The sequence below is a fragment of the Pangasianodon hypophthalmus genome, chromosome 11, assembly GCF_027358585.1.
Source record: "Pangasianodon hypophthalmus isolate fPanHyp1 chromosome 11, fPanHyp1.pri, whole genome shotgun sequence".
In the NCBI taxonomy this organism is placed as follows: Eukaryota; Metazoa; Chordata; class Actinopteri; order Siluriformes; family Pangasiidae; genus Pangasianodon; species Pangasianodon hypophthalmus.
Window position 1 is genome coordinate 6,567,333 of NC_069720.1, and position 25,638 is coordinate 6,592,970.

Below are 25,638 nucleotides of genomic sequence, written 5' to 3' on the forward strand. Positions count from 1 at the left end.
TAATACACCTTTGCATCCAGGCTGTATTCCCAGCCATACTCCCAGTGTTCCCAGGATACTGCAGCGCTGACCAGGATAAAGATCTTACTGAAGATAAATGAATGATCTGTGGTGCCATCTGGTGATCAGGATATGAGATTGCATTGCATTGCATTCAGTGTGTTTGAGAGATCTGTACATTTTTAAACCTAAACCTACAAATAAGCACAAAGCTCAAAAAACATACAATATTTAGGTTGGAGAATTTCTTTTGTTTTAAAAAAAACATCTAAATTGACATAAAACAATCATATCTAAACAATTATTGACCAATTGTGTGTAATATTTTAATATTTGATAATAATATTTTAATACTTCCAGATTACAAACAAACCTCACAATCTGAGAATGGTTTATTACCATTATAATAAGCCGGAGGCCCCGCCCACTGTGTCGCCCAGCACAACCTTGATGATGACGCAGACACCAGCACTCTCGGTAGGTCTGGCGAATAAAATTGCGCCTATCTCTGACGTCAAGCCGCAGATGGTGCGTGGTGTCCTCCTTACCGGTGAAGTTAGCATTAGCATTTAACTCCCTTTAACACTAGCGTCAGCCTAGCTTAGCTCGGGGCGCATTGTTTTTTGCCGAGATAAGTAGTTAACGTTTAAACAGCTCAAGTTTTTCTTTTCTGTCTATTTTTTTTCTCTCCTTTGAAAACAGAACCACGACAAAGCTGAAGGTCTTTTAGGAAAGGTAATTCTTTTCCGTTATGTTTTAAATTTATACAGTTGCTGGCTATCCGTAGCTTGTTTAACGCACGCGCAGGGTTGTGAAATGGCCGTTAGCTCGGTTCCTCTGCCTGAACAAAGAAAGCTAGTTTAAAAAAATTAATATATTGTCGCTTGTCATTCATACTGTTTCATTTTCACGCGAGGTTATGATACATTTGTGACCTGCCCTCGAATAAATTTGAAATAGTATACCTTTCTGGTTGTTAAAGAAGAAAATGGCGGCTAGCTTCAGCCTCCTGATCAGCTGTAAGCTAGCTCACACTAGCCGAGCAGTTTATCACAAAAGTTACATATTTATCTGAAGGTTTTTTTTTAGAAGCCATTACTTAATTGAGTGTTTATTTTCTTTTAAAAAAAAAAAGATGTAATGCTGGCTAAATGACCAGAACCGTCGGGACAATAAACATCCTGTTAGCTTCTTGGGGGAAAAAAAAAAGGCTAATTGGCTAATCAGAGGCCGGCCATTTTCACTCTTTTTGTTTATTATGTGTTTGGTAATATTTTACACCGACGGAAAGGTTGTGTAACATCCACTACGTCGTGTGGGCAAGCTTTCCTGAGTGTCTGTGGCATCGAGTATATTTTATTTCCTTATTCTTTCCTCCAACATCTGAGCTACAGCAGGGCAGAAGTCTTTGTCCGGACCTGGGAGGCCTTGCGTTGAATGGAGATCAGATAAACACAACATTAAACTCGTGTCCTTATCATATCTGGTCAAATATTTTTCAGAAAGAAATATTTTTCTTTCTATAGAGTCAGATCTCTGACAATCTGAGGCTGTGAAATGTTTGAAAAAACTGAAAAACATTCACTATAAACACAAGAGTTCTTCTTAAGCTTTGTGATTTTGATCACATGCTTGTGGGAAGAAGAAGGGGAAAAAACTCAACCAGCCAGTTGTTTAGTCACATTCTGGATCTCTATTTCTCTTCCAGATCGTGTTTCTCCACCCCACCCTTTCAACATTATTCTTTTTGAGTGTCCATCGTTGTCAAGCCGCCAAAGTGGAGAGTGTGGTTGCAGAGGGGGGTGCTTCTCGTTTCAGGTGACTTTTTACTTCGATACGATTTGTCCAACAAGCTTTATAGGTGGAAAGGGTTTGTGTGTTGTCATGCGAATCCGGCATGTCTTTTTATCTTAATGTTGTGATTTGTGTACTTGGATTTTGCAGTGCTTCTTCTGGGGGAGGAGGAGGAGGTCGGGGTGCACCTCAGCACTATCCCACGACTGTCGGCAACAGGTATACATCACATCCCTTCATAAACAGATCGGCTTATCAGGTTGTAAGGAATAAAACACTCCAATAACACGCTGTTATAAGAAAACAATCAGTGAAGAGATGGCGTGATAAAGTGAATGTCCCTGTTACCACCCCAAAGTTAATTTTCTCATAACAGCACATTCTGAAATGTTTTATTTCTCTTATACCACAACAATTTGCAGACATGTACAATTTTTATTATTAAAGAAAAACACCATACTTTTTAAACCTTTTATAGCTACAGTTAATGTTCTGGAGTGTCCACGAAACAGTACGTCTGTAGTTCCTGTTTTCGCTTGAGTTATGACAGCTATTGACTTTAATAAGACAGAAAAAAATGCGGCTTGTCCTGAAGACTTTCCCATGTAGGCAAGAATAAAGTCAGCTTTAACTCCTACTGTTACAAAGCACTTACACGCATTAATATAAACCTGTGATTTGCAGCTGCACTATCGTCAGAGCCGCTGTTACAGAAAATTAATCAACACCTTCTGACCAATCAGTAGCAGGAATTCCACAGTACTGTGGTGTAGACTTATCAAGCAAATATATAGATTTTAATGATTTATTGTTTTTGTTTGCTCTGCCAGCGAGTTCCTGGGGAAAACCCCAGGGCCTAGCGTTCAGAGATGGGTTCCTTCACGAAGCACTAGACGAGATGTTAGCTCCTCAAACGAAAAAGAACACCAGGATGCAATCTTCAGAAAAGTGAGAGGGTAAGTCCCTGATCTTTCTAACATTTCTTTAAGAATTTATAGTATAATTAATTAGGCTAGCTGATCTGTTGTATTTATTTATTTTTTCCCCCAGCATACTCAATAAACTGACCCCTGAGAAGTTTGACAAGCTATGCCTTGAGCTTCTGAATGTGGGCGTGGATTCAAAGCTCGTCCTCAAGGGAATCATCTTGCTGGTGAGTATTTGTCTCTCTCCATTAGTTATCAGCTAGTAAATAGTAAAAACAAACTTACAATGTCTTATTTTGCCTTTTCTTCCAAACAGATTGTAGACAAAGCCCTAGAAGAGCCCAAGTATAGCTCGCTATATGCTCAGCTATGTCTCCGTTTGGCAGAGGATGCTCCAAACTTTGATACCCAGTCATCTGAGATCCAGTCATCACAAAAGCAGAGCACTGTAAGTTTTAATGTCACTTGTGAAGTTTTCTAAGTGTTTGTGATTGTGACTCCGGGTATTCAACAAGTGTGGTCTTGTTTCAGACATTCAGGAGACTTCTGATCTCAAAGCTTCAAGATGAATTTGAAAACCGCACCAGAAATGTTGATAGTAAGTTGCTTTCTTTTTGTTTGTTTATTTTTTTGTTGTTGTGGTTTTTTTTTCTTTTTTTTTTTTTTTTTTTTTTTTTTCCTTTTCCTTTTTTTTTTTTTTTTTTAAGTCAGAAATTGCACCGCATGGGCAAAAAAAGAAATAAATAAAATTGTATTACAATATTAGAGGTTTTTCAGGATATTTAGCATTCCCCTGGTTTAATTTCTGTTCTGCTGTTGATACACATGATGCACTTAAAAAAAAAAAAAAAAATTGCAATGATATACTGGCCTGTTCCTCAGCGCTAAGGCTGCATTCACATTTTTCCCATAATCCTACAGGAAAACGACTGCTTTTCACAAGAGCTGTCGTAAATCCTTTTGTCACAGCAGAGATTCCAAAAGTTAGAAAAGTAGCCAATTTTTTAGCCTTGCGACCATTTGGTTCACAAGGGGGCAAGTGATAAAAACACAGAGTACAAAGTTCTAGAGAAAAACGGGAGACGTGTTTGTGAGTGAATATAAAGAGACAAAATATTTCAATGTCAATATTCCAATCTTGCAGTGTAACTAAAAAAACACACATTTTTGTGACATTTACTGATACACCATGTGACGTTCCTCTTTAACTGTGTGTGCATGCAGCGATTTCCCACAAGCCACTTGAATTCTCTTGATTTTCTGCCTCCAAAGCTATAGTGAGGACAAACAACTTCCTCATCGCTGGAGTTACACAGAAATATTTCATCTGTATTACTGATGATAAATGTCATCCAGAGAGAAAGCTTGGATAGTTTAGCTGATACTAGCTGGATCTGTTTGTAACACATGGTTACAATGTGTGTGCATCACATGATTTTTTTTTGTTTGTTTGTTTTCCCCACATTAGCACAAAAATGCAGAGTGAAGGTAGCCTAATAGTAGGTGATTTGTGTTATGGTTTAATATGTAGACATTTATAAATACTGCGTTTCTTTTTCAGTTTATGACAAAAGCGATGGCCCTCTTACCTCTGAAGAGGAGGAGCAGCGTGCCATCGCCAAGATCAAGATGCTGGGCAACATCAAATTCATTGGGGAGCTTGGCAAGCTTGATCTCATTCACGAGTCTATCCTTCATAAGTGCATCAAAACAGTAAGTTTATGGATGAAGTGATGAAAGAGTGATTGAAATTGTCCACACTGGTGATGAACTTGTGGTGAAATGTTTCACCTGCTACATTTTCAGCTTCTGGAAAAGAAGAAGAGAGTCCAACTTAAAGATATGGGGGAGGATTTGGAGTGCCTCTGTCAGATAATGAGGACTGTGGGGCCTAGACTTGATCATGAGAAAGCCAAGGTAAAAAAAAAAAAATTGTCATTTTAAAGCAAAGTGGTAGAATAGTACAGTTTGGGCTACTTCTGTGTTGTGGTATAGTTTCATTTTCTACCTTATAACCATAATCCTTTTCTCTCACAGTCTTTAATGGATCAGTACTTTAGCCGCATGCGATCCTTAATGAACAACAAGGACTTGCCTGCAAGGATTCGTTTCCTGCTGCAGGATACTGTAGAGTTGCGAGAGAACACCTGGGTGCCTCGGAAAGCTTTCATTGATAACGGACCTAAGACCATCAACCAGATCCGTCAAGATGCAGTGAAGGTTCACACTCCTTTACACATCTCTGATTGGTTTGTTTAAGCGCAATTAAAAGATTTGGTGACTCATTTTCTCGATTCATTTCAGGATTTGGGCGTGTTTATTCCTGCTATGACCCCAGGCATGAGGACAGACTTCTTTCAAGATAACCCCTTCTTGCCAACACGACTGAGCAGGGAGACTCTCGGGGGATTGGCTGATATGTTTGGACAAATGCCAGGTACACAGTGATCCTTCTGCTTGTTCTCTCTAGTGTTTATCTGGTTTTTAATATCTCTTGGGTTAATGTTGAAGGGCAGTTTCATACAGATGTTAGCTTTACCACGGATAAAGTTCTGCTAAAGAACTTGTCTTTGCTTTCCCTCAAATAGGGGCACCCCCTTTTTTTTTTCTTTCTTTCTTTCTTTCTTTTTTTTCTCTCCCCCAACAAGCTTTTAATAGAGAGGTCAAAAGAGCCATATTACTTTTCTCCAGGACGTCTTGTTGAAATGTGTGAGAGAAAGCATCTCTCAGAGAATCCATGAGCTATGTGGTGATGTTTACCTAAAAAGTGAACTAGCAAAACAATAAACCCAAACACAAATAGCAAGGAATTTGCTGATGAGTTTCGTTTCCACCCATCTTGGATGCTTTTTAGGGCTTGACTACTTTTGTTGCTTAAGACCACCAGTGAGGTTACAGTTTGGTTGAGCAGGGCTCACTTTTTAATTACCAGTTAACCATGGTTTTCTTTTTTTTTGTGTGTGTGTGTGGGGTGTTTTTTTTTTTTTTTTTTTTTTAGAAACAAGTCTACAAGACTATTTAAACTATAGTTTGCTCATTGAAGGCCTTTTTGAATTTCAAACACCTTTGGCAACACAGTTTGTTGAAACTTTCTCCAGAAACAGTTCTTGTGATAGCAGTTTATCAACGTTATGGATCTATGTTGTATTCCTTACATTTGGGTGTGAAGTAGTAGTACAAGTAATCAGCAGGGAGTTACTGTTACCATACCAAAGTTGGGGTGGTAGTGTCTTACTCATCTTAAACCAAAGCAATTTGCCAACATTTGCCTTTTTCTTTTTTGCATTAGAATGAGTGCATTGATATAAATGCAATTGCACTACAGTCAGGGCTGTTATAGAAAATGAATAAACACATTCTGACTAATTAGAATCGAGAATTCAACAGCTCTGTGGTACAAATGTCTATAAGGTGTGTGTCTGTAGTTTATTAATAGTCTGCAACATTGCATGACAAGGTATGCAAACTGTCTGGCTGCTGCTGAGCTCATACGGAAAGCGAAGCTTTGCACATCAACATGGGTTCATATGTCGCCCTGATAATCCTGCCATGTCCTCTGATGGTTTTCTTTCTGTCTGATCTCAGGCTGTGGGATTGGAACTGGACCTGGGGTTATTCAAGACCGGTATTCCCCCACCATGGGACGCCATCGCACAAACCCACTCTTCAATGGCCATGGTGGCCATATGGCTCCTGTTCCTCAGTCTCAGTTTGACAAGCCTTTCATGAAACCTAATCAGGTACCAACTGATCTCAAAATCTGTGCATTAATTTACGGTGAAACTTTTTTTTTTGGATGTTTGAGTCGTCACCTTTTTTTTTTTTTTCCCCTTCCTCTCTTTTCCCAAAGGGGCAGAATCTACTTTTCCAGAACCAGACTCAGCAGCAAGCTCAGTCCAAGGACATGCCGCCACGTTTCAGCAAGAAAGGACAACTCAATGCTGATGAGGTAAAAGATGTCTGGAAGAAGTCAAATAATCTGCTGTAAAACAATGCTAATTTCTTGAAGCACTAAATATCCCTCTCTCTTCTTTTCCCCTCTCTCCTTCTCTTGTGCCAATACAGATTAGCCTGAGACCGGCTCAGTCCTTTCTCCTGAACAAAACCCAAGTGCCAAAGCTGCAGCCTCAGATTCCCAACATGATTCCTCCCAGCGCTCAGCCTCCCCGCACATCCACTCCTCCGCTTGGACAGGTTCTGGCCTTCCCATAAACCTCTACTCCAGAAATCTTCACAACCAAGAAGTGGTGTTCATGACTTTTTTTCTTTCTTTCTTTTTCTCCCCCACTTTTTTCAGCCTCCACAGCTTGGCCTGAAGACAAATCCACCTCCCATTCAGGAGAAACCTCAGAAGACAAGCAAGAAACCGCCTCCTGCCAAAGAGGAACTGCTCAAGATGACTGTATGTATCTAATTGTGAACTGTTATAACAGTATAACTGTTGTTTTTATTTATTTATTTATTTTTAATGCATGTTTCTTTTCCATCAAATTATAGTAATTCATTAATAAATCATTGACAATTTGCTGTGGTAAAAGAAGTATAAATCACTGCAGAATGTCCTATTATTGGCATATAAACTTTTGGGTAGTAACAGTAGCACATTGCTGTAACTGCAACACACTGTCATTGATTATTTTTCTATTACAGCATACCAACCACCACCCCAAAGCATGTTTTTGTGGTGTTTTTTTTTTTTTTTTTGTTTGTTTGTTCTGGGCCTTTTTTTGTGTGTGTGTGTGTGTGTCTGTCCACGATTTTGATCAAGAATTTCTCTTAAACACTTCACACGTCATCATTTTTGTTTTCAGGAGACAATTGTTAAGGAATATCTGAGCAGCAAGAAAATCAGCAACGCTGTGAACGGGGTGAGGGAGATGAGGGCGCCTAAACACTTCCTGCCAGAGATGTTGAGTAAGATGATCGTGTGCTCGTTGGACAGCCCAGATGAGGATAAAGAGCATGTCAGTAGTCTGTTCCACGCACTGCGTACTGAGGGCCTCATCACCGGGGAGAACTTCATGCAGGTGTGATTTTATTAATGTGTTTAGTTTTTGTTTTTTTAATTACATTTTTTTTAATCACTCCTTCCTCACAATATCGGCTCTCCCAAATAAATTAAGGTGCCATTTTGTGTATGTTACCACAGGCTTTCCTTAACGTTTTGGACCAGTGTCCTAAGCTTGAGGGTGACATTCCCCTGGTGAAGTCCTATCTGGCCCAGTTTGCTGCACGTGCCATCATCGCTGAGCTCATGAGCATCGCAGACTTGGCCCATCCTCTGGAGAACGGCATACACTTCCCTCTCTTCTTGCTTTGTCTGCAGCAAACAGCCAAGCTGAAGGATAAGGAATGGCTCACTGACTTGTTCCAGCAGAGCAAGGTCAACATGCAGAAGATGCTGCCAGGTACTTGTGCAGATTCTCACATGAGCGTTTTGCTCCTGTAGCCTTTATTTTTTTACTCATTACATTATCAATTATATGATCCTCTGTGTGCAGAAATAGACCAAAACAAAGACCGTATGTTGGAGATTTTGGAGGGGAAGGGTCTGAGCTTCCTGTTCCCGCTCATGAAACTGGAGAAGGAGCTGCTGAAACAGATCAAAGCAGACCCAGCACCCCAGACTATCTACAAGTGGATCAAGGACAACATCTCACTCAAACTTCACACTGATAAGGGTTTTGTCAACATTCTGATGACCAGGTAACTGCTTTTCCTTCTGCTGTTTATTTCAGCTTATGTCACAGTAGTGCTGAATTCTCACTTCTAAGTCAGTAAGTCTTCTAATAAGTCTTCATGACGGAGAATTTGACACTTTGTGTTTTTTTTGTTTTTTTTTTTTTAAAAAAAAGCCCTATTCATATTGGATTAGTTTATCAGTGGGAAGTCGGTAATAAATATTTTTGCACATTTCATCAGCGATTTAAAAATTTGCGTCCAGAGAGCAATAAAATGACCACAGGAGGAGCGAGTTTCTAGCAGGGTGTTTTTTCTATGAACTCTGATGTTTGTATCATGTGGCCGTATGATCATGTTCCATTCACAACATGGCATCCAAACGGTTGAAGAGGCACTGGCAATACTGGATTTTGTTTGTTTGGGGTGAAACAAAGTTCCAGCAACAATTTGAAAATGCATTCAAAACAATCACAAAGCATATGAGAAGCAGCTATTTTTCATTTTTGAGACTCTGGAAGTGTTTAATATCTGGGGAGGGACACTGATGCATGCCCTAAAAGATTAAATACAGCATGTAGCAGCAGCCAAACATCTATTTTTCCAATCTGAGGTAACGTGTGCATAGAAAATTACAGACGTGTCCAAATAGGACCAAAATTATTAGCCGATCATTAAGGAAATAAAATCAGAGGAGCACCTGTAAAATAGGAAATTACCCCAGGAGCCACCATGTACATTGTAATCTTGTCTGGGTAGGACTTGAGCAACATAACAAGCTGTGTATTTTTGACTTATCTTCAAGAAAAAGAAAAATAGAGGCTCTTGAGGGAAAAGCCATTATAAATAACTTGTATCGAAGACCTTCCACATCATTAAGTGTAAATATATAAAATGTGTTCTTTAAAAGTATTAGCTTTGGCACATTGCAGTGGTATATGAGGAATAAAACACTTCTTTATATGTTGCTGGAAAATGGCACTTGACTATTGTTCGTGTAGTAAAGTCCTTATGTTTTAACCTCTTCCTTGCGTTTTCCTGATCAGCTTTTTGCAGTACATTTTCCACGAGATATATTTGAATGAAGCCGACGAGCAGCTGTCATCACCTTCAAAAGAACAGCTGGACCAGGAGAAGCAGCTGCTGCTCGCTTTTAAACCAGTGATGCAGAAGTTCCTGCACGATCACGTGGAGCTGCAGGTCAGCGCTCTGTACGCGCTGCAAGTGCACTGCAGTGCCAAGGCTTTCCCCAAAGGTCTGTAATTCAGAGCAAAATATTTTACACTGATTATGGATGCCTTTTTTTTTTTTTTTTCCTCCTCCTCCTCCTCCTTCTTCTTCTTCTTCTTTTCAGTGCTGGCAACAATTATTGTGAGTAACTGGTTGTATTTTTCCCCTCACAGGAATGTTGTTGCGCTACTTTGTCAACTTTTACGATATGGAAATAATTGAAGAAGAAGCCTTCCTTGCATGGAAAGAAGATATTACCCAAGAGTTTCCTGGCAAAGGCAAAGCGTTGTTCCAGGTACTGACTTTTGGTGCATGTTATGACATGGTTGCACATTTCTAACCAGGCTCTGTCATTTAATTGTGTGGTGGCCAGAGAAAACCCTTCATATGGTAAATTTTTGATCTCAATATACAGTTCTCTCAGTAGTAGTACTTTAAAATCTGGTTTAAAGTAAGAAGGAGAAAATTGCATTCCAGTTTCACTAAAATACACTTTGAATTGATTTAATTTGCATTTTAATATAATAAATATGACCATGAAAGTTGTTTATATTTATACCCACCTTCATTCATAGCCTGTAGCTGTGTTTATTAACTGGCTCCTTATCTATCTCACATGATCTTTGCAAGGCAAGTTTAGATCCAAGGCAAGTTTAGAAAGTTATTGGTTTTTGGAGAAATGTCTTTTTTCTTCTTCATAAAGTAGTGATGTCATGTATGATCTCTTATTTAGGTGAACCAGTGGCTGACCTGGTTGGAGACAGCTGAGGAAGAAGAGTCTGAAGAAGAGGCTGACTGAGAAACCAGCCAAAGCCTTAAGGATCTAATTGACATCCCACCCCACCCACAAACCCCGCTGTGTCGTCACTCACAATTTTTCTTTCTTTTTTTTTTCTTTTTCTAATTAATCCTCTGTTCCATTCCCTGCATTCCGCACCATACTTCGATCCCCTCACCATTATCGTTTAAAGCATGTAACGGTTTACTATGTTCAGTAAGCCATTACTAGAAATGGTATTAGAGGCACGATTCTGCTCGTTTTTGCTTTTAAAGACCATGTATTTGCGAAAGCCTTTCTTCCTGCTGCTGTAACACAACACAAGCGCAGAAATGCACTTTGTGCTCAGTGTCATGAGCTGTTGCAATATGCTCCCTCGATTGTTACAAAGATCCTTCAACTGTAATCATCGCAACCGTAAAGTTTTAATAGTCAGCAGTTCGTTTCTACCTCTTTAGCGATGGGTTGAATCAAGTCCCTCCTTCGAACAGGCGGAATTCTCCAAACCTGCACGGTGCTCGAGTCTGGGTCGAAAAAACCCACCGTTTACTCTCTCGTGCTGATCTGATTGTGACAAAGGAAAGCCATGTGGGAGATGAGTTCAACAGCCTTCTCTCTTCCTTTTTTTTTTTTTTTTTTTTAATTTTTTTTTTTTAGTTAGTTTTTTTTTTTTTTTTAAATCAACCCATTTCCCCCCAAACTTTGATACTTGAAAGTGGTTTTTTTTTTTTTTTTTTTTTTTTTTTTCTTCTCTTTACAGCATGTTCAGGGATTTACCAAACATGGCCTGTTTCAGATACAGCAACCATTGATTGAATCTACATGTAAAAATACATTTTTAGACTTAAAAAGAAAATGAAAAACTTTTAATTCGTGAAATAAAGGTAAAATGAAATTGGAACTGATGTCGACTTTGAGAACCACTCAGCTTATGAAACCGTAAAAGTCTGTTTTCCATAATATCTAATATAGGTATTTATTGAACTCTATCATGAAAAAAAGAAAACAACAGATGCTTTATCTTTAGGTAGAACAATAAAAATGGATGCAAATGGTGGTATACATCTGTACAATGAATTACTTGCTATTTAAAGTGTTACTGTAAGATGTAAGAGCTCTGAATGTTGTGTACCACTCGCTTAACTTTCAATAAAGTTGCACACCAGGATCACATGGCCGTGTCTGTGGATTTCTACATAAATAAGTCTACTGTTAATTTATTCTGTTGTGGAATTCTCAAATCTGATTGGGCAGAAGGTGTTGATTAATTTTCCTCTAACAGCAGCTCTGACAGTGTAGCTGCAAATCAGATTTATTTTAATGTGCTCATTCTAAAATGTTATTGTTTCCATAGTAATGGCCTACACAGGAATTTCCATGATGGATGCTCAACATAAACAGATTAAAACCATGCTATCATTGATAGTAAGATGTTTATTTACCATTTTTGGAAGGAGTCTCCAGTGTTAGCACTTGGGTAACAGAGGTAAAGCTGTGACAAAATCTTCAGACACAGGAAAGTCTTAAGAATGGAGTTTACACTTTGTCCTGTTACAGAGAAACATGAAACAGCTGTTTTTTCTCTTTATGAATGGCAAGAGAGGAAAAAAAGAGAGGCAGGTGAGGGAACAACTGTTTATAGCTGCTATAACGCAAGTGAAAACAGGAATTGACTTGTTTCATGGACATTCCACAACATGAGATGTAACTAAGTTGTACAATAATTAAACTGAAACCAGCATCATTGGCTCATTGCTGCAGTATAAGTGGAATAAAGCACTTCAGGATATGCTGTTCCTGGAAAATATCACCTTACCTGAAAGTTTCATTTTAATTTCAATTTATTGAAACATTTAATTCTTAGTAACTGAGAAAACATGGATTCCTGATTCAAAAGGATTTATTTCAATTCAGTACAAATGTACACATCTTGTAATAAGGAATTCGTTTCTGTCGGGTATTTAGGCTCCATCTTGGTTTATTTTGAAAGATCCACTGCATGAAAAACGCAAAAGTAGTTCAACAATTTTACTCAAAACATTTTGTGATGCTTTTTCCCCCAGGAAAAAAAAACTGTTCAGCCATTTTGGGAAAAAAAAAGTCAGCAAAGCCTCATTTACTCAACCAGCAGATAAAAGGTGTCCAAAGAAGAGACATGACAGTGATCTAATCTAGGACAGAGAACATCAGGAGGGGGGAAAAAAGAATTCATGACACGTTTATAGTGTGTTAAACTCAGTCACTGTCATCGTCAGAGCCTCGATTTGAGGCCTCATTGTTGGATCCCTCAGGCTCGGATTCATTATCTGAGCGCTGAGGTGATCCCTCGTTTTCAGAGCCCTGATCTGAGGCTGGCGCTGGAGAACCGGCCCGGGATTCGTCCTCAGAACCGTCCGAGCGGCTCCTCTTGCTCTCATTGTCCGATTGCTCGGAATCAGACTGAGGCTGCGGCCTCCTCTTCTTCACTGGCCGCTCGCTGCCGGATTCGTCCTCTTCCGAGTTGGCTGAACGACGTCGCTCTTCGTCTGATTCGCTGTCGGAGGCGATGCGTTTACGGTGGCCTCCGTCCTCAGATCCCGAGCCGCTGTCCCGATTCCCACTGTCGCAGAAAATAACCGGGATGTTAGCAAACCAAGTCACTGAATAATCACCTGATCACAAATACACAAAGACTCTCACCGGTCCTCAGCTATTTTCAGACCATCCTCATCTGAAGAGGAATCCGAGGAGGAAATGATGGCCTTGGATTTGATCTTCCCTTTAAGAGACTGCGGCAGACGCTCAGGTTTCGCCTAGTGTGACAAAAACACGGTAAGTATAGATATATCAAGTAGAATGTTCAGTAACCACAGTCGTGTTTAAAAAATATATAAATAAAAAAGTTCTGTACCTTCTCAATCTTCTTGCGCTCTCGAGGTTTGCGCTGTTTTTTGGGTCTTGAGCTGCCCTCATCCTCGTCACTTCTGTCATCTCCACCTTTAGCTGGTCTGAAGAAACAGAAACAGAAGCTCGGCTCAGAACTGTGGAACTCTTTGCATTAAGCAATCGAGCGCTGCACTCTTAAAAAGCATTTAAAAATGTATTTATAATGCTTTTTGTATAATGAAATATATTTATAATGTATGTATAATGTGTATATAATGAAATGTATTTATAATGCTTTTTGTATAATAAAATGTATTTATAATGTATGTATAATGTGTATATAATGAAATGTATTTATAATGCTTTTTGTATAATAAAATGTGTTTATAATGTATGTATAATGTGTATATAATGAAATATATTTATAATGCTTTTTGTATAATGAAAATTAACATCTGAACCTTTTCATCACCTTATGCTTATTTTTGTACTTGTTTCAATTCATCTATATATACCTAATTATAGAAAAGTGTTCTATAAATAAATTTCATTATAATTATTCATTAAAAAAACCACCTCAGAATCATGTTCTCCTCACCTCTTCCTTTTCTTGCGTGGCTTCTTCTCTCCCTCTTCATCTTCTTCCTCTTGTTCGCTCCCACTGCGAGGTACCTTCTTCTTCTTCTTCTTCTTGAGGGGCAGCTCTTCATCGGAGTCATCGTTGACAAAGTCGTCGTATTCGGCTCCTTTCTTACGCTGAGAAGTATGAAGAGGGATTAATGACTTGGATACAGAATTTTTTAGCTCCACCCTCAGCCAGAGCACAGCTCCAGAGCACAGCTCCACCCTCAGCCAGAGCACAGCTCCAGAGCACAGCTCCACCCTCAGCCAGAGCACAGCTCCAGAGCACAGCTCCAGAGCACAGCTCCAGAGCACAGCTCCAGAGCACAGCTCCAGAGCACAGCTCCAGAGCACAGCTCCAGAGCACAGCTCCACCCTCAGCCAGAGCACAGCTCCAGAGCACAGCTCCGCCTCTTTTCCTTAAACAGGAGCTCACATGCCATATGTAGTTTAACAATACAAGACAAGTTTTACAGACAGTCAGCAACATTAAATATAATTATAAATGGATAAAAACTATATGTCATTAATTAATAAATGAAAAATTGTTAGGAGTGGCAAATTGCTGCTGTTTCAGAGGAATAAAACACTTCGAGACATGCTGGTTTAAGAAAATAATTCACTTTGGGTCACTGATTATTTTCCTACATCAGCATGGCACGGAGTGTTTTATTCCTTACATAATATCACATGAGGCAGCGGAGATTTCTAAGCACAGACTCCACAAGACAACATAAAAATGTTAAAGGACTGAGACTGACCCGTCCGCCGCCTCCTGCTTTCTTCTTCTCTTTCGCAGACTCCTTCATCTCATCAGTGAAGTTGAGGAGGTTCTTGGTCTTCTCCACATACTGCGCTCGCTGCTCCAGGAGCTTCTTCTGTTCTTCAGCCTCCTTGATCCTCTTCTCCTCCTGTTCACGGAGCAGCTGCTGCCTCAGCAACTCTCGCTCCTGGTCCTGCTTGGCTCGCAGCTCCTTCTCCTCCTCGTCCTGTTTACGGGCACGGGCCACATGGTACTGCGCCTGACTCAGCAGATCAGAGCACTGCCTACAACGACAACACATGTTCTATGTCAGCTTAGCCCGGTCCGGATCACAGAGCTCTGATCAAACGGTGGTGAATCATCATGCACCCATGATTAACCGTGTGAACCCACCTTGCTTCACTTGCAGCCAGTGCCAAGTCGAACCTCATCTTGTCTCCGGCTTTACTCAGGTAGCTGAAGTACCTGCAGGAGGACAGAGTGGGCTTAGAATCATGGAGACATCAAATTTTATTTTAATTTGGATATTTATTAAGAATTAAAGGAGCAGTGTGTCATCTTTAGTGCCCTCTTCTCTTCTGAGAGGTGAAGTGCAATTACGATGAACACACCCTAGCCTTCATTGCAACTGACCCCACCCCCTTGCCTTATAAGGAAAAGGGGCAGGTCAGGGAAGAGCAGCTCTGTTCTGGTTGGTGGAAGTGGAGCTAATTTTCAGGCCAGAAAGATATAAAGAGAAGCCTGAAAACACAAATCTATCCAAGTTTTTTTGCACTTAGGAGAAATTTTGTGATTAAAATTTGTTTCTAATCTTGAGATAAATATTACTAACTGCACTTTTAATCCCTAAAATAGTGGATAGGTCACCTCACATGTCTTGCGCCATGCACACTGTAACATACTAACATACTTCTTTTACTAGTTCTAGCTAGTGTCAGGCTCAGGATTGGTAATGGCTCAGGATTGGTACGCTACACATTTGGGCGGAGTGAGTGTACCTGTGAGCGAGCTCCAGCTCCTTCACTGCGCTCAACACGGCCTTCAGGTTGCTCTTCTCATCCTTCAACACCAGAGTGGCAAGCCGCTGCAGCACCAAGGCTACGTTGAACATCAACACCGTGTCGCTGGGAGCCACATGACGGGCCTGAAGAAAATTATAAATGTGTTTATAGACAATAGGTACGGATGAATATTTACCCCGCCATTTGCAGAACACTGAATGCTTCTTTACTGAACATTTGTTTTTATGCTCCAACAATCTAGAACCATCAGGGCTCCTCATTATAAAACATAATTATAAATCTTTCCTTTTTCATATGCATTTAATTTGATAATAATGATAATAGCATAACAGTACTAAACATTTTTACTAATAATTATTATCAATGATATTTATGTTGTGATATTAATTACTATTGTAAACTGTATTTAAATCACTCTAAACTTTGTAAAACATTTAATTAATCTGAGCAACTGGTGCAAAATTTCTTTTTGCAATTTTGCTAAATTCAGCTTTCAGGAAGAAGCTGATGATCGCACAGAACAAAACAGTTAGTGTGGACATGTTACTGTGTCATTCAATGTAAGAGCCAATCAGCTTCCATTATGCAAATGCAAATAGTAATAAGTAAATATATACAAGAAAAAGAATTGCTATTATTATTAGTACAATACTTTTACTTTTTCTTCCTGTTTTGCACGTCTGAGCTGCATTTAAATACACAAACGCTGTTCTAACTGTATTATAGTGTATGATTAACTGACTGACCCTCAGCAGCATCTGTTTGCACTCCTGCAGCTTTCCGCACTTGAACAGCGCTCGAGCCAGGTACAGCAGCACCTCAGTGTTCTGGTACTTGTAGAATTTCTTCAGGCAGTTCTCGTACTACGACACAGGAGGACAAGTGATAACGACAAATCTAAGCAGATTACAGTTTTATATTCTCATCACTATCCCTAAAGTCATGTTTACTGTTCCTCTCTCTCTCACCATCTGCACAGCGCTGATGTACTGCTTCTGCTCCACGTAAATGTGCGCCAGGTTCAGCCAGACGTCACTGATATCCGCTGTGGCTTCCCGGACCTGCGCAAACACGTCACGTGCTTCACGGAAGTAACCCTTGTGGGCCAAAACAGCTCCTGGGTAAGACAGCACACAACAGTGCATCAAATTAAAAAACAAACAAACTAAAAAAAAGCAGCGTGAGTGCGTATTATGTTTTGCTCAGCATTCAGGTTACTGAGAAGATTACACTCATTATAAAAAGTTAGAAATAATGAAGGACCTTTGGAGAATATTTTGCTGTGAGTTTATCATTTACAATCAACAAGACTAATAACACTCTGCTCAAATGCTGAGCTAAATGTTAACTGTAACAGTAACAGCCTGTAACATTGACTGGACTCTTAAATGGAGAAAACACAATATACACATTTATTTAGAAGACCTTCAGAATAAATAATAAGTGTGTGTTAATATGCTGAATATCCTGAACAGTAGGAATTGGTGAGTACATACCGATACCATTGGCAGCATACAGATTCTTAGCATCATTCCTCAGAACTTGTTTATAAATTGCCAAAGCTCTGTCCTGGTGCCTCTTTTCCTATAACAATAACCGAGGAAAGATGAGCTGAGAAGACTGAAAGGCCACTATGCATTCTCATTGCTTTAAGTCATAAACCCTGAACCACATCTCACACCTTTTCTCGATCCCTCGTAGGCTGGTGTAGTGTCTGCAGCCACACGTTACCCAGCGCCAGCATGGAGTACGTGTCGTTCTGAGTAGACGGCTGCTTCAGGATACGCTCAAACTTCTTCTGGCCGGGACCCCACTCCTGCTTGGCCAAGTGGAGATTTCCGATCAGGGACCAAGCGTCTGGGTGATCCTGCAATGACATACAGACACGTTATTAACCCAGAGCTCACGCAGGTCGTGACGTAGAGACATCATTACTTCTCAATGTGAGCTGGCGATCTAGACCAATAATAGGCGGAGCTACTGTTTGTGACGCCACGTAGGTGGTGAGAGCGTTGTGAAAAAGTTGAACAGAATCTCACGAGCCATATTTTGAGCAAGGGTAGACAGTCTGTAATGTTTCCCTAATCAAAGTGACCAGGATGAGATCGTTTGACTGACATGTCAAACAACCAATCAGAGACAAGCTGACAATCTCTTATTAATTGAATTTTTTTTTTTTGACAAAGCCAATTAACCTAATTATTATAAAAATTCAGTATCTGAATAAAGGATATACTCATAAATATAAAAATAGCATCAGCAAATTACTGAAATAAATATCAGGACTACCTGGTTGATCTGAAGAGCTTCTTTAAACCAGTCTGAGGCTTCGTAGAAGTTGCCTTTGTCACGGGCCATTGCTCCGAGACGCAAGTAACCTATTAAAGGTCATAAATTACAAATTACAACAATTATGTTGAGCTTATTACTATAAGAACTGCAAGGTGTCTTATGTACAGAAAAAAGTGGGAATCTGATTTCTTACAGTCGACGTAGTTTGGATGTTCTCTCAGGATGTTCTTGTAGAGCTTCTCAGCCTCGTGGAACTCGCACATGGCCTCGTAGAGCCGCGCCAGGTTGTAGGAGGTGGTAACAGAAATGGCGTTGTAGTAATGCTCATCGTGCTCGCCTTCCGCTTTGGCTCTCTCCAGAGAGGCCAGAAAGTATTTCTTTTATTTCAGAAAACAATTATAGACAGGGGTTACGGGAAAAAATATATATCTCTGATATTAAAAAACACACAATCACTGGATATGTTTCTATGCAAAGACCTTTATCATGACTCATATTAGAAACTGTAAATTAATGCGTTTACGTGACAAAATCAACCTTTTGTCCACACCACTCCAAAACTCTCCAATTCCATTATCCAATCCAAAACAACCAAATCCTGTCCGATCCTGCTGAATCCAATGCTTTCCAATTCTGCCCAATCCAATCCCATCCCAATCTCATTCCATTCAATCCCATCCCATCTAATCTTGCAGTGCACCATACATACATTCACAACTGGGGCCAATTTTGTGTCCTCGAATCCCGTAACTACTATGTTTTTAGGCAGTGCGAGGAAACGAGAGAACCCAGAGATAACACACACACAGAGCATCTGAAACTCTGCACAGAGAGTGCAAAATGTAGACAAAAGTATATTCTGTGAAACTCCCACAGCAATTATTCTTCTATATAACAAATTTGATCAGACAAATTCCATTCAGTTTACTCTATTCTAATTTGAGATTATCATCAGATTATTTGGCTGCATTTAAAAGCAGCTACTCCACATTCAAACTATCACCCATTTCTACCTTTGCTTCTCCAAGGTTCCCCAGTCTGAAGTGCAGAGCTCCCAGATTGTTAAGGATCTCAGGGGGGACGTCAGCTTGTACCTTCTCCTGGAGAATGCGTGTGGCTGTGCCGTATGCAGACAGAGCACCCTGTGGAAGGGGAAAGTGATTAGAGTTGGGTTAAAAACAACAACAACAACAAAAAAAAAAGCATCAGTCCTTGCACAGTCCTATAGAACATATCCATCATACCTGGATGTCTGTCTGCTCTAGAATCTGAGCAAGTTCAATCCAGGCTTCTACATCATCAGGATACTGCTCAGTGACCTTCTTTAGATGGCCCTAAAACACAAGACACAAAAGATCAACATCTAATTGCTTGTTTTTGTAAACTAACTTACAATCCACATCACTTGTAGAAACCGAGGATTACTTTAGCGATGTCTCGTTTCTCCTGGTCGTCTGATGTTGCGTAAAGTGAACCGAGAATTTTCATGGTTTCGTAGTTGTTCGGGTACGCCTTCAAGACCTTCTCGAAGCACTGCGCAGCATTTTCTTTGTCTCGCCGATACACGTACATCTGTCCCAGGCCGAAGAACGGCAGCACGAAGGTGGACGAGGCGAACTGAGTAGCTTGGTAGTAATATTGAAAAGCCTGATCGTAGTCCTCCTATTCGAAAAATAAAGACTTTTAAATAAAGACTTCAACACATTTAACCCACATCTCACAGGCTTCAGAGATCAAGAACCCGGTTCTAACCTGAACGTGGAAGGAGCGAGCCAGCTGATAGCAGCTCTCAGCCTGCATGGCCTCTACCTCTGTGTTGTGGAACGCATGAAGGGCCAGATGCTGGACTTTACTGTAATCCTAATAAAAGGAAAAAAAAAAAGCAAGACATCTGAATTGCACAAGCTCCATTTACACAAAACAAAACCATTACTCTTGCATTACTCTCTCAATAATCTTGTTACCTTTTTGAAAAAGAAGTGGTTGGCCAGGTGGTTAAGCACCATGGGGTTGCTCGGGTCGATGGTGTAGGCTCTGGAGAGCAGCTGCACGCCGTTCTTGATGGAGTCAGCTTCTTTGTTGTTGAGCTCGAGGACGGCGAGACCAACCAGGGCTCCCACGCACTTCGGGTTGAGCTCCAGGGCGCGGCTGAAGGCTAGACGAGCTTTCTCCAGCTTGTTCAGCTTCACAAAGCAGTGACCCATCCCAAGCCTCACTTCAGCTACAAAAAAAAAAAAAAAAAAAAAAGCTTTAAGACATCAGCGGCAAGCATCGACAATCAATTCTACGATACAGGAGGGTGATATTCAACAAATAGTGTCACTACCACTGCGTTTCATTTTAGACAAGGCCTACAAAGCACGGAATAAAACATCACAGGGTGTGCTATTACAGGAACACAATCAGTGTCAGGGTGGTATGATGCACAAAAAAATGCAGCTTGTTACTGAGAAACTACAAAATAAAAAAAGGAGTCTCCTTTGTCCTGAAGATTTTCCCATCACGGAAAAAGCACTGACACTGGAGACTCCTTCCATAAATCAATAAATCAATGTCTCTTTACAGAGAAAACACCACTATATCTACTACACAGTTTTCTTTGCTAAATAACAGACCATTTTAATCCGTTCATTATTAGGTGTATTTAATAATACATTATAAATGATAATAATAATTTACATGTATAGCATCTGTCATATGTGAATGAGCTGTTACTATAGAAACGATAACGTATTAGAATTAGCGCATTAATATAAACCTGTGATTTGCAACTTCTCTATTGTCAAAGCTGTGGTTATAGAAAATTAATCAAAACCTACTGACTAATTAGATTTGAGAGTTTTGTTTTTTTTTAAATTTGACCAAATATTGTGAGTTTGATCACTCCATAAGAGCAGCTTTGGTAAAATTTTCTCTCACGCCTGTTTTATCGGGTCACATTTATCATTCCAGTGTAACGGCTGTAGATATAAATTCACATTATATATTTTACGTAGCTGTTGACAGGAATTTAACAGTTGCCCTTAGACTTCTGTTATAAGTGAGTGTGAAATAAACAGGTTTTCTGTTCGTTTCTCAGTACAAAGAAAAGTGTTGAAGTTCTTGTCCGTCATAATCACATCCATTTAATCCTAACACACAGGTACGAAATTCTCACCTGGACACCCGGGGTTTGTGCGCAGAGCTTTTTTATAGTAAGCCAAAGATCCTCTGTAGTCCTTTTTGTTGAAGGAAATGCAAGCCTTGCCTGTGAGGGTGACAAGATAATAGTTACAAATGGGGAAAAAAAACATGCATTTTTGAAGATACTATAGATCAGTGGGTTCTCAAAGTGAGGTCCCTGAAGCACAGGCAGGGGCCTGTGATTCTTTTTTTTCCCCCCACAATTCCTCCTCCAAATTTTGGTCACCTGCCGATTCCCACACACCAGCAAGCTCTCCCCCATCACACAACAGCTACCAACCAGGGAAGGTGAACGCTAATGCTGTATTCATGACCAAGTGGGAACTTTTGACTTCCAAGTAGGAAAGATCCATCTCAACGTCTCTAACTCATAATTCCAACTCGGATAGTCAAGAGACCTCCACTGCTCCGAGATGGGATTCTGTGACGTAACTTTACCATGGTGTTGCTCATAGTGAAACGTAAGAACAGCAATAACAGCGTGATTTAAGGTTTTTAAGCAGTCTTTTGAGTTTCTCTAATTACTGGGTGATACTTCGATAATGATCACATCCACTTTATAAAAATAAATTAAGCACTAAACAAACAACTATTTAATTCCAGGTTTTGTAGACAGTGACAGAAGACTGTTTCTGAGTGGGAAGTAGGAGCTTAACATCTTTTCGTCATGCATCTTTTTGAACTGCTGCTCATGCTATGTCAGGGAGCGGCATAACACACTCAGAGGAAACTGCTATCCGCCCTCTTCCACATACACAAGCTCAAAGACACCCGCAATTGTTTAGCGTCACTACAATTGACGGGGGAGAGAGATCACACCGTCCCTCCCACCCACAGTGCACAGATAATTCTGGCGACGGATGGCTGTGGCATCGTCAGGATTCGAACTCGTGATCTCCTGACGAGAGGGCAAAGACTTTTCTGGTAAATAATATCAACTTGAATTTAAGGTGTTCTGTCTGTAGAACGTTCAGGAATACAAACTCCAATAAACATACAAAATATTACCATACACAAATAAATAATGAGCCTGATATTTGAATGGTTGGATTATGTTCAGAGGTGGTGCATGAAATTTGTTGTCCAGTTAAAAAAGATGGAGAAGTGCTGCTCTAGAACATGTGAGTGAGGTCAGAGAGGAGTTACCCACCCAGCAGCGCAGGGATGTTGTTAGTGGACTGGTTCAGGACGAAGTGAAACTGGGCGTCTGCCTGATCCATCTTGTCCCCTTCCAGCAGGCAAAAACAGGCTCGTCCCAACAAGTGGTTCTGTTACGTAAAAACAAGCGAAACTGTCTGTATCCTCTGCAGGACAAACAACTATCCACGTCTAACTCTGCATTCACTCTCACCTGATCGTACATGATGATCTTATCCGCCATCGTGTACAGCAGCGTCGACTGATTGATAAGGTCCTTTTTTGCATCCTTGTTCTTCTCTTTGCGAGCCTGCTGGACGTAATAAGCAGCGAGAGTGTCCAGACATGTCATCTGGTCCTTCTCGTGGTCTCTGTAGTCGAGGTTTCCGTCGATACGCGCCGCCTCCAGCAGCTTCACAAAGTCCTCCGTCTTCCCCTGTTTGTAGTACTCCAGCTACACAGAGAGTTACAAGAGTTAGAAATGAAACGTCTTTATGATTTCACGAGACGACATTTCTTCTCTGAGCTCACTCACACGCAAAAGAAATGAAATGGAAAACATACAGCGAGTGCGATCCATATGTGCAGCTGTGTGTGCTCCTGCTTCAGGATACTGATCACTTCATCTCCTTCAGGAAGCTGATCAAAGTCCAGCTCAATCACCTAAAGGACAAAACCGTTGATGCAAGGTGAATCGACCATCATGCACTGTTATTTCAGGCAGACAGCAGGAGCATGATTTATAGGAAAGCACTGATACTAAAGTGGATTTATTTCTATTAATAATACAAAAAAGTCTCTTTGGATAAAAGCATCTTTGCTTTCCCTAAGTTTGGACAAAGGGAGCCGTTTAACTGTAAAATAATTTCCAAGAACCCCGTCAGCAGAGATTTATTTTATAACCGTAATTCAACTATTCAAATAGTATAACAATAACATAACAGAGACTCATTATGAAACCCAAGCACATCCATATCCAATTTATATAAATCTAATTTAATCAAATTTAAATATTTAAACAAGGAAACTGACTGAAAGCAAAGCAACACAACAACTGGTGCATGTTAACGGTCACTTAATATTTAATATAACATTAATCTGTGACCTGACGATACCCATAACATTCATAAAAGTGTATAACCATGTTAATATTTTGCTTTAATTAATATTATTATATCAATTACCTCCTAACAAACACCTTTATTACTGCAGCACAGTGTTTTTTTGTTTTTGACAACAATACTTAATTTACTCAAATATCAGTTACGGTAAGCAATTATTATTCCTGAACTTTAATCGTTATTATTATGCAGAACTTAAAACAAATTATGTGAAAATGAAACAGAGAGATTTTAAATTTTACAGTCACATTTTTGTCTTTTTTTTCCCCACTTTCATTAAAATGAACTAATTAAGTCATGGTTATATTATTTACAGTTATATAAGAAATGAATAATTTAACAATAATGATCACATTAGAAACTGGAATCATTTTAGATCCTTATATTTAAGTGAGCACTAATTAAGGGAAGTAATTACATAAAATAATATTTAAATAATAAATATAGTGAATTTGACTGGAATACTATAAATGATAAACTTACAGACTTTGACATACTGAATAACTTTAAATAATCATATTACTTTAACCTGCTATTAAAGTGTAAAATCCTGTCAGGTTAATCAGTTCTACCGTAATAATTCTTGTTATAATGAAAATATAAATATACTGACATGACACTGGACAGGTTTAATGTATGCTGCTTTGCGCTAATGATAGCAGTTAGCATGGCTAGTCGGCTAATCAACAAAGCTCCTTTTGCTGCAAATAAAGTTGTGAAAATGTCCAATTTAATGTGTATAAAAGTCTTCGCACCTCGTCTGTGTCCCGCAGGGGGATTTCAATGGATCCCCGAGACATGGCGACGGTTTAAATCCTCGGTTTTCCGTCAGATTAGCAGTTTGGCTAACTCGATAATTTTCTCGTCGCTACTGATTGAAGATGGTGTTCATGTGAACAACAAAGTCTTTTACTTCCGGTGTCACGACTTCCGCGCGCTAAACGCGGCAAAGTAAAGGTCCTGAAAACACACACACACACACACACACACACAAGAACTGAATCACAAATCTCAGAATAATCCTTTATAGTCCCTATATAGTGCTCTGAAAATTTAGGCCCTTGTTTTGCTTTCATTTTAAATAATAGTTTTGTAAAGGTGTGTGATTCTAGTGTTTACTGTTTTTGTGTTTTGTTTTCCCCAAGATATCATGACAGGTGCATGTTTTCCCCGGGATCCATGTTGGTTTTCTATGGTTTCCTCCCAAAAGCATATCCGTAGATGGACTGGTCACTCTAAATTGCCCCTAGGAGTGGTGGTGCAAGATACATCCTTCTGATGCACTGGGACGCATCATCACTGATGTTTCTGGGGTCCTTGGGCAGGTTTCGGGGACTCGGGCGGGTTTTCGGGGACATCAGTCTCCCTCATCAGGGGTGGATTTAGTGATTTGGGGGCCGTAGTTAAAATATAGGAATGGGGCCCTATTCAATTGCACACTTTTCCCTCGATATTCCATTACAGCATGAGGTGAGGTTGGGGGAGGTGCTGCTGAAATAACAGTGATATGAATCATTTCAGTGTTTTAACACAAATATTTAAATTTTTGATTGAGTCCCGTCTAGCAACAGATCCACCCTCTTTATCCAAAGCCACCTAGTGACTTTCTCTGCATCTTCAGATACCAATCATATGTCCCTCTTCTTCACTGCTCCAGTGTTTCCAAGTGTCGTCAGAGCTTTGCAGTGGGAGCTGTAAATGATTATGTAAGAGTGTGTGTGTGTGTGTGTGTGTGTGTGTGTGTAGTGCTCTGTGATGAACCAGCATCCCAACCAAGTGTGAATTCCGAACTCATATCATTGCTCATGTCATTGCACATGCATATTTGTTCATCTAACACCCATCCACCACCACCCTGACCAGGATAAAGTGCATACCAGAGATGATTGAATAAATCACAGATGTAGATATATACAATGAGAGTAATATTACATATACTTCATTTTATATGTATTATTTACAACTTGCGCCCTACATGTTCACCCTTATGCATTCTCTCAGCCGCTGTATCGTGTTTTTTTATGGATTTTGCTCACCAAAAAAATCCCACTGGTTCCTAACTTTTCAAACACCCTGTATTACCCTTGTGAGTAAAAAGAAATAAAAACTACAGTCTGCATGATAATGTTAATCATCCGTCCATTTATTCATTCATCTTCAGTAACCACTTTATCCTGGTGAGGTTGGTGGATCTGGAGCCTAGGAATGCATCCTGGAATGCACCCTG

At 39.9% G+C, this 25,638-nt stretch overlaps 2 protein-coding genes across 2 annotated transcripts; one reads left to right on the forward strand and one right to left on the reverse strand.

Annotated features, from left to right (window-relative positions):
* The first annotated feature begins 387 nt into the window (after window positions 1-387).
* Window positions 388-11,578, forward strand: eif4g2a (eukaryotic translation initiation factor 4, gamma 2a). The gene is made up of 22 exons (XM_053238279.1): window positions 388-528; window positions 703-735; window positions 1,709-1,818; window positions 1,945-2,013; window positions 2,625-2,750; window positions 2,845-2,947; window positions 3,037-3,168; window positions 3,252-3,318; window positions 4,282-4,433; window positions 4,527-4,637; window positions 4,758-4,940; window positions 5,025-5,157; window positions 6,306-6,460; window positions 6,571-6,669; window positions 6,786-6,914; window positions 7,018-7,122; window positions 7,532-7,747; window positions 7,870-8,128; window positions 8,222-8,426; window positions 9,446-9,654; window positions 9,803-9,924; window positions 10,363-11,578. The coding sequence occupies exons 1-22, from the start codon at window positions 388-390 to the stop codon at window positions 10,426-10,428; spliced, it is 2,925 nt and encodes a 974-aa protein (XP_053094254.1). The 3' UTR covers window positions 10,429-11,578.
* Window positions 11,579-11,821: 243 nt separating this feature from the next.
* Window positions 11,822-24,323, reverse strand: ctr9 (CTR9 homolog, Paf1/RNA polymerase II complex component). The gene is made up of 23 exons (XM_034308556.2): window positions 24,167-24,323; window positions 22,855-22,953; window positions 22,505-22,744; window positions 22,304-22,421; window positions 21,128-21,217; window positions 19,935-20,191; window positions 19,723-19,830; window positions 19,396-19,632; window positions 19,215-19,304; window positions 18,984-19,112; window positions 18,164-18,347; window positions 17,968-18,056; window positions 17,360-17,545; window positions 17,175-17,262; window positions 16,647-16,795; window positions 16,425-16,541; window positions 15,655-15,800; window positions 15,050-15,121; window positions 14,655-14,940; window positions 13,871-14,028; window positions 13,298-13,394; window positions 13,087-13,199; window positions 11,822-13,006 (listed from the first exon to the last, which is right to left on the reverse strand). Exons 1-23 carry the CDS (start codon window positions 24,209-24,211, stop codon window positions 12,643-12,645), a joined length of 3,462 nt encoding a protein of 1,153 aa, XP_034164447.1. The 5' UTR covers window positions 24,212-24,323; the 3' UTR covers window positions 11,822-12,642.
* Window positions 24,324-25,638: the final 1,315 nt, after the last annotated feature.

Excerpts from the sequence above, each read along its gene's own strand:
- eif4g2a (XM_053238279.1), top strand. The coding sequence starts at position 388 with ATGGTTTATTACCATTATAATAAGCCGGAGGCCCCGCCCACTGTGTCG. Across the intron at positions 736-1,708 it reads CTGAAGGTCTTTTAGGAAAG|ATCGTGTTTCTCCACCCCAC; the intron begins GTAATTCTTTTC and ends TTTCTCTTCCAG. Across the intron at positions 6,670-6,785 it reads GACAACTCAATGCTGATGAG|ATTAGCCTGAGACCGGCTCA; the intron begins GTAAAAGATGTC and ends GTGCCAATACAG.
- ctr9 (XM_034308556.2), bottom strand. The coding sequence starts at position 24,211 with ATGTCTCGGGGATCCATTGAAATCCCCCTGCGGGACACAGACGAG. Across the intron at positions 19,831-19,934 it reads ACCACTTCTTTTTCAAAAAG|GATTACAGTAAAGTCCAGCA; the intron begins GTAACAAGATTA and ends TCCTTTTATTAG. Across the intron at positions 19,305-19,395 it reads AGAAACGAGACATCGCTAAA|GGCCATCTAAAGAAGGTCAC; the intron begins GTAATCCTCGGT and ends CTTGTGTTTTAG.